At 47.3% G+C, this 8,866-nt stretch overlaps 1 protein-coding gene across 1 annotated transcript; it reads left to right on the forward strand.

Annotated features, from left to right (window-relative positions):
• Window positions 1–455: 455 nt before the first annotated feature.
• LOC134933716 (E3 ubiquitin/ISG15 ligase TRIM25-like) lies at window positions 456–4,443 on the forward strand. Its single transcript, XM_063929118.1, has one exon. It carries the CDS (start codon window positions 456–458, stop codon window positions 1,746–1,748), a length of 1,293 nt encoding a protein of 430 aa, XP_063785188.1. The 3' UTR covers window positions 1,749–4,443.
• The last annotated feature ends 4,423 nt before the right edge of the window (window positions 4,444–8,866 follow it).

An 8,866-nucleotide genomic window follows, 5' to 3' on the forward strand; every position in this document is an offset into this window, starting at 1 on the left:
GGAATGAATCTCGCCACTATCTGTGTATGTCCTTCTCTCGAAGTATGTTGTCTCCTCGGGCACAGTTTCTAGACTGAGTCTGGTAGGAGGGGCATAGAGGGAGGAGCCAGCCCACACTGTTAAACTTTTAAAGTGCCAATGGCTCCTAGTGGACCCGTCTATACCTCATGGTACTAATGTGGAACCCAGCATCCTCTACGGACTATGAGAAAAGGATTTACCGGTAGGTAATTTAAATCCTATTTTTGTGCAATCTCTGCAAAACTAATAATTAACTTCATGGTTTCAATAACAACTGTATTTGTGTATGCCATTTCTTTATGCCTTAGCTGTGTTAATTAGTGTAACAACCTGTAGCTATAATCTGAGCTTCCCCTCCCTCTGTGTGCAGAATGTGACCTCACTGGTATCTGAGTGTCAGACTTAATTTTCATTTCCTTCTTCTGCTGCCTGCGATGGCGTCTGCTGATGTGAGACAGGAGCTGGACTGTTCCATCTGCCTGAGCATTTATACAGATCCTGTAACCCTGAGATGTGGCCACAACTTCTGCCGGGTCTGTATTGATCGTGTGCTCGATACACAGGAGGGGGCTGCAGTTTATAAATGTCCTGAATGCAGAGCAATGTTCAGAAGGCGTCCTGTACTGCAGAGGAACATAACTCTGTGTAACATAGTGGGGAGTTTCCTGTCTACTCGGCCAGATCAGGAGGAGACTGGGATCTTCTGCACTTACTGTATTCACTCTCCTGTACCTGCTGCTATATCCTGTCTGCTGTGTGAGGCTTTTCTGTGTTATAATCACCTGAGAGTACACAGCAAGTCAGCAGAACACGTCTTATGTGATTCCACCACTGCCCTGGGGAACAGGAAATGCTCCGTCCATAAGGAGCTCTTCAGATATTACTGCACTGAGGACGCTGCCTGTATCTGTGTATCCTGCAGTTTGGCTGGGAAACATTGGGGACATAAAGTGGAGATGCTGGATGAGGCCTCTGAGAAGAAGAAGGAAAAGCTGAGAGATGCTCTGCAGAAACTGACCACAAAGAGAGCGGAGACAGAGAAAAGAGTCCAGAGTCTGCAGGAGCGTAGGAGAGAAGATCAGGGAAAAGCAGCTGGTGTAACAGAGACAGTCACTGCCCTGTTCAGAGACATCAGGAGACAACTGGAAGACCTGGAGAAGAGAGTCCTGAGTGAGATCTCCAGGCAGGAACAGCGCGTTTCACTCTCAGTCTCTGATCTGATCCAGCAGCTGGAAATAAAGAAGGACGAGCTGTCCGGGAAGATGCGTCACATTGAGGAGCTGTGTAATATGTCTGACCCAGTGACTGTCTTACAGGAACCAGACACAGGGGACTTGTGTGATACTGAGGACACAGAGAGACATGATAACCAGGTCCGCGGTGCAGGAGATCTGGATGTGGGTCTCATCTCAGGGACATTACACACATTATCTGATATAATAACAGGTATAAATACAGGGATCTATGTGCGGGAAGCTACAAACCCTGTATTGCCTGTAACCACAGCTGGTAATAATATACACATAGCAGGTGACAGGAAAATTGTATATGGCATGCCATCAGAGTTCTTACCTTGGACCTGGTCAGATTATCGCAAAATGTCATATAAGGAGAAATGCTTTCTCGCTCCTTATTTCTATGGCAGTGCACCCCAATCTGCTCCGCTGCCCCCTCCCCAGTCTTTCCTATCACCTCCATCTGCTGGGAGCACTCCTGCATTCAGGTAATGCCAGCAGCCTGACTTCTGTTCCTGTTCTGACGGTTCCAGTTTGGTCCAAGTGCAAAGTCATTTCCAGCCTGAGTCCTGTTCCTGTTCTGCCAGTTACAGTCCAGTCCAAGTGTTTAAGTCCGGTTCAACTGCTACTTGCTCCTGTTCAGCCAGTATCTGCCTATTACATGCCATTACCAGTTCTAGTTTCTATTTCAGCTAGTTCCAGTTCAAGTCTACGGCTCTCCTCCATGTACTCCTTGGCGGCCATTACTATACCAGCATCACTGGATACCCCAGTCCATTTATTAGCCTCATTCCCTGATCTACATCCATTTGTGCTCACCCTCATGTGCAAGAGCTACATCCACCCTCTTTTCCTGCATCATCCGCCCACTACTGACCCCGCTCCAGAGATATACATCAGAATCACCCAATAACACCAGAGAGATTTCAGTGTGATCAGGTAATAAGCACCAGGGGATTCTCCTCAGGGCGACATTACTGGGAGGTGGATGTCAGTAAGTCAGTGTTCTGGAGGGTGGGGATGTGTTATCCCAGTATAGACAGGAGAGGAGATCAGTCACACATGGGATTAAGGTCCAAATGTATTAGGTCTTAACAAGAGATACAGTGGAAATGGATAAAGAGTGCTAAATGACCGGACAATCAGCTTCCTGTCATTTTCCAAACACAGCCTGTGACATGACAGTTAGGAGCTGATTGGCTGGTACTTTATCACTCTTTATCCGTCTCCACTTTATCTTTTGTTAAGGCTTAAGGTGGGTGCTAGGGCTGGCGGCAGATGATGGACACTTTCCGAGCTGTCCGGGGGGCTGAGAGTGCCACCCGATTTTTGGGAGCCTGCTGGGTCTGGATGTGTTTCCATGTTGGTGTGTTAAAAGCTGCACTGGCGTATTTACTATGGGTGCGGTGTGTTCAGTCAGGGCTGGTGACAAGGGGAGTCAAAGGGGACACCTGTACCGGGCCCCAAGGATCAGAGGGGCCCCAAGGATGCACAGCTTAGTGCCCGGCAGGGATGTGAGTCGTCTTGTCCAAATTGGGCAGCGAGCTGTAGGCAGTGTGGGCGCAGCCTCAGAGTGACCGGAACCACTCACACACAGTGACTTCCCTGGCCATGATTCCCGTGCCCTGCGCCGGCCTGTAAATATATATTCTGAGGATGCCCCAGAGATATCACTGTAACGGGCCCCAAGATTTCTGTTGCCGGCCCCGTGTGGGGTGCACACCCTGCACCCATTTCTTTTCAACACTTAGCCTACAGAGCCCTGTGTTGGCAGCAGCACTGCAGAACTAACCAAAAAAATGGTGCAGCTGACATTTTCCCGATGTTACTCACATGTGCAGTAGGAAAATACATTGAACATGGGCACCGTGCCGTATTCCTGGAGAGCTGCACATGCGCACTAGACTCTGGGACACCGCTAGGGCCCCCTAGTGCCCAGTGTCTACATTGCTGCTGGCTTGAGAGTGGGGGGCTCGGACGAGGTCTGCAAATGGCCTCTTCCTCTCTTGATGTGCCTCTGACAAGCTGTCATTATAAGTATATAAATAATAATAATGTTTTTTTGACAACTCAATATTTAGGTTATTTATAAATTATTTTGGATGAATTTGAGGAAGATAGTGTTGGTGCCGGATGTGCCACTGCAATACCAGTCACCTCTGAATCTAAGATATGTCATTGGCACCCAAACACACTTCTTCAATAATTGTGCATCAATACATTTATACATATTTTATTTCAAGTAAAGGAATTTATTCATTTAAATAACATGCTATGGGGCATATTGACATAGGGGAACAAAATGGCTGCCAGGGAGCCATACTTGTATAACTTTTCCGTATGTGTCAGCATTTAGGGAATTTGTCCTTTGGTTTATATTCTCACATATTTTCCCACTTTCTCACCAAAGATTTCTATGTGCCTATTGGTTGCAGTAGCAAAGATATGTACAATTGTAGCAACAGATCGCTGAATGTTGCTATCCACACATTTCATGCAGTAGCTCCAAATCCAGTAAGTGCTTAGGGCATTGGGGGTCATTCCAAGTTGATCTCTAGCTGCCGTTCGCAGCGCAGCGATCAGGCTAAAAATTGGCATTTCTGCGTATGCACTGCAATGCACAGGCGCGTCGTACGGGTACAATGAGCATCGTGGGTTTGCACAGGGTTTAACGAAGATTCCAGTCGCACGGCCGAACGCAGGAAGATTGACATGAAGTGTGCGTTTCTGGGTGGCAACTGACCGTTTTCCGGGAGTGCTTAGAAAAATGCAGGCGTGTCTGAAAAATGCAGGCGTGGCTGGATCGGACACTGGGCGGGTGTGTGACAACAAAAGCCATCCCTCCGTCGTTAGATTCAACGCACACGAAGAGTAGCTACAGGGCTGGTCTTGTTTTGCACAAAATTATTTTGCAGGCGCTCGGCTGCACAGGCGTTCGCACTTCTGCAAAGCGAAAATACACTCCCCAGTGGGCGGCGACAATGCGTTTCCACGGCTGCTAAAAACTGCTAGCGAGCGATCAACTCGGAATTACCCCCATTGTTCATTTCTTATATTAATAACTTTTTTATTTTCTAATATTATGTTTGCTTCATTTTACAAAACTAGATATATATTTCCATATCATATATATATATATATATATATATATATATATATGTTTGTTTAAGCCTTATTTTACTTATACTTATTAATATTTGTATATGCACATATAAGCATTGTTTTAAAGTTGGTTTATATTCTGTTTTCACTTGTATTTCACAATATTCAGTGTGTTACTTATATTCATATATACACTTGTTTATAACCATTTACTTACATCTTTTAACCTTTTCATAATAAATAATTCTAATTCGAATAATTGTTTTGAGTGGTTTACTTCACCTTTTATAACCAAAAAACCTTTTCAGTTCTACTGGAAACTCATATTTATCACATAGCCAGTCTAATGGGAGCGTGGCTGTTGGGATCCCGGCGCACAGTATAGTGGCGTCGGCATACCGACACCTTTTCTCCCTCTTGGGATAGAAGCAAATAGAGTGGCGCGCATAGCGAGCCTGCAAGGGGCTCATTTGCGCTCGCCCAGCTGTCGGTATGCTGGCCACCGGGTGCCCGGCCGCTGGCATACCATACTACACCCCCCTACATACTGAATACCGCATCAGTGAGAGTGCGGTGGGGCAGGTACACATTGTCCAGGCTTGCCTGAGTGGCCCTGCAGGTGTCCATGTCATCTTAGGAGGTGGGGCACTGCCAGAATATTAGAAAGGCTCCGTTTGCAATGTCTCAAAGATGTTAACCTTCAATGATATGAAGAGGAACAGTGGGAGAGAGGCACGGAGAGAGAGAAGCAGATAGGGGAGAGAGAGGGGGGCATTGGGAGACAGAGAGAGGGGTGCATGGAGAGAGGGGATTTAATGGAGAGAGGCATACAGTGAGATGGGGCATAGAGAGAGAGAGAAGCATGGGGAGAGAGGGAAATGAGGAGAGATAGGGGGGCATGAAGAGAGAGAGGGGGACATGGGGAGTGAGAGAAAGAGAGGGGGAATGGGGAGAGAGAGGGGGGCATTGGGAGACAGAGAGAGGGGTGCATGGAGAGAGGGGATTTAATGGAGAGAGGCATACAGTGAGATGGGGCATAGAGAGAGAGAGAGAGAGAAGCATGGGGAGAGAGGGAAATGAGGAGAGATAGGGGGGCATGAAGAGAGAGAGGGGGACATGGGGAGTGAGAGGAAGAGAGGGGGCATGGGGAGAGAGAGGGGGACATTGGGAGACAGAGAGGAGGCATGGGGTGAGATAGGGGGCATGGAGAAAGAGAGGCATTGAGAGAGGGGCATGGAGGGAGACAGTGTGGCATGGAGAGAGGGGGCATGCGGAGAGAGAGGCATGGGGAAAAGGCATGGAGAGAGAGGGGAACATGGGGAAAGAGCGGGGGAGAGAGAGGCAATGAGAGGGGAGCATGGACAGAGAAGCACGGGGAGAGAGAGTGAGCATTGGAGACAGAGGGGGGGGGCATGTGGAGAGATGGAATATGGGGAAAGAGGTATGGAGGTAGAGAGGGGGCATGGAGAGAGAGAGGCACGGGGAGAGAGAATAGGAAAAGACGCAGGAGGCGGCCCGGGAGAGGCAGACATGTGGGAGGAGGAGGGAGAGAGAGGCAGAGACGTGGCCGAGGCAGGAAAGGAGCCTGTGCTGCTTGCTTGACTGTACCTTTGTACAGCGGGTGCCTTACGTCTGAAACCATCCGGTCCCCAAGAGAGGTCATCATGCAGTTACACTTCTACTTTAAAATGAAAGAAGAATTCTTACCTGTGATTAGTTTAAGCAAATCTTCTACACGTCAGGCGCTATCCACCTGACACGGCTACCATGCGGAAGAGAAGGGATCTACTGTAGCGAATATAACAAAAGCGCTAAAAGAAAATGTCAAATTTAATATAGATGGCGATTTCATTGTATCCTCCTAATCTTCCACAATGATTACTCCCATAGAAATGAAAGCCATTGAAGGGTCATAAATAAGATAGTCACCCCTCCCAATTCTCAGTCATCCTCACATCAAAGGAATCCAAAGTGATAAAACCACCGCCTCAAGCCCGGGCCGGACTCTATTACCTTGTAGACTTCAGGACTGGTGTTTGTTTCCTTTTATTTCGTATCAAGTGGTGTTAATGTATATTCTTTTTTTTTTAAATGAATTTGCGATAAAAAAAAATTCAATATTTCCCTACAAGTAATATTAGCCGTGGTTTCATTGATGTTACTGTTTATGTGGACAATGGTAGAAGGGGTGTAGTATGAGTGGCCATCGACCGGGATCCCAGGCGGCATACTGAAAACCACCCTAGTAGAAGTACTGTTAATCCTCATTTGAACTGAAAAGTTCTATATATTTTTTTGTTCATATTAAGATCATACAAATTAATATTTTACTTATCTTTGGACAAACCATCTCCCCAGAAATAGATCATTACACATCTCAAAATGTACTTTAAATTCACATTCACATGTAAATTTAAGCTGTGTGAGCCAATTAGCATTCTTACCCTATACTAACACCCCGTTTTTTCCTTTCCCTAATTCTTTGAGAAAAATTGCCTACGTGTCACAGCTGTACTAGCTGAGTCTGGTGATTCCGAACTGGTGTCAGGTTGAGAGGCGGGCTGGCTCAATGAAGTTCCTTCGCATATAGGCCCTCATTCCGAGTTGATCGCTCGCTAACTACTTTTAGCAGCCGTGCAAATGCATAGCCGCCTCCCACCGGGGAGTGTATTTTCGCTTTGCAGAAGTGCGAACGTCTGTACAGCAGAGCGCCTGCAAAATCATTTTGTGCAAAACAAGACCAGCCCTGTAGTTACTCTTTGTGTGTGTTGATTCTGACGACGGAGAGATGGCTTTTGACGTCATACACCCAACCAGCGAACGCCTAGCCACGCCTGCGTTTTTTCTGCCACGCCTGCGTTTTTCTAAGCACTCCCTGAAAACGGTCAGTTGATACCCAGAAACGCCCACTTCATGTCAATCTTCCTGCGTTCGGCCGTGCGACTGGAATGTTCGTTAGACTCTGTGCAAAACCACGATGCTCATTGTACCCGTACGATGCGCCTGCGCATTGCGGTGCATACACATGCGCCGAAGCGCTGAATTATAGCCTGATCGCTGAGCTGCGAACAACGGCAGCTAGCGATCAACTCGGAATGACCCCCATAGAGAACAGTACTTAAGAATGAGCAATTCACCATAGAAGAACATGGAAGTAGCACTTGAGACCTACACGGTGTCTATAAGGGAGGAGTAGGTGTAGAAGCCGGAGTACCATGATCCGTGGCTGTTTTCGGGTTTTGAACGGCTGAGACAATTGAACTAGGTAGCCGCTGGTTGGTAACAGCAGTTGGATTGCACGGCCAAACCCGCAGGGTTGGAGATGCGTTTGCACACGGTAGGGCGCCTGAAGTGGAGCTGTAAGTTAAGGATGGAGAACCAGGATCTATGAGCAGGACACAGGAATCTGGGAGCACAGAGCACTAGCATGCAGTCTAGCTACGGCAGACGTTGCACTGGCGTCTGCACCAGACTGAGCTCAGAAATACCCTGCCCTTTCCTGGGATTGGCCAACCTGGAATACCTGGAGCCTACCTCCTGATTGGTCCCACTGATCATGTGACCAGAAGCAAGATGGCGGCCTTCTCTCTTTAAAATGCGGAAGGCCAAAAAAGGCATGTGGCCACACAATAGTAACCCCCAATTCAAATTTCGACACACAGTAGTTCCTCTGACTCACTCACATTACACAACACAGTAGTGTCCGTTATTCACGTTACGCCACCCAGTAGTATCCCTTATACATGTTATGCCACATGCTAGAGCCCCTTATTATCATTACTGTACACAGTAGTGCCCCTTATACACATTATGCCACACAGTAGTGCCCCTTATACACATTATGCCACACAGTAGTATCCCTTATACATGTTATGCCACATGCTAGAGCCCCTTATTATCATTACTCTACACAGTAGTGCCCATTATACACATTATGCCACACAGTAGTATCCCTTATACATGTTATGCCACATGCTAGAGCCCCTTATTATCATTACTCTACACAGTAGTGCCCCTTATACACATTATGCCACACAGTAGTGCCCCTTATACACATTATGCCACACAGTAGTATCCCTTATACATGTTATGCCACATGCTAGAGCCCCTTATTATCATTACTCTACACAGTAGTGCCCATTATACACATGCCACGCAGTGTGTGCCCCTTATACACATTATGCCACACAGTAGTGCCCCTTATACACATTATGCCACACAGTAGTGTCCCTTATACATGTTATGCCACATGCTAGAGCCCCTTATTATCATTACTCTACACAGTAGTGCCCATTATACACATGCCACGCAGTGTGTGCCCCTTATACACATTATGCCACACAGTGTGCGCGCTCCAGCTCCCATTGGAATGTCATCTCCTCCAGACATAAGAATTATCATCCTGTTTTACCTCCCTGTGGCCGGTAGCTGCAGCAGCCTACCACCTGCCTCTACTATGTAATTTTACCTACTGCCCGTGGGTGGCATCCCCGGGTGGCGTCACTCCT

This window comes from Pseudophryne corroboree, chromosome 6 (assembly GCF_028390025.1).
Source record: "Pseudophryne corroboree isolate aPseCor3 chromosome 6, aPseCor3.hap2, whole genome shotgun sequence".
Classification (NCBI taxonomy): Eukaryota; Metazoa; Chordata; class Amphibia; order Anura; family Myobatrachidae; genus Pseudophryne; species Pseudophryne corroboree.

Bases quoted from the DNA above. Each gene is read 5' to 3' on its own strand.
- LOC134933716 (XM_063929118.1), top strand. From the start codon at position 456: ATGGCGTCTGCTGATGTGAGACAGGAGCTGGACTGTTCCATCTGCCTG.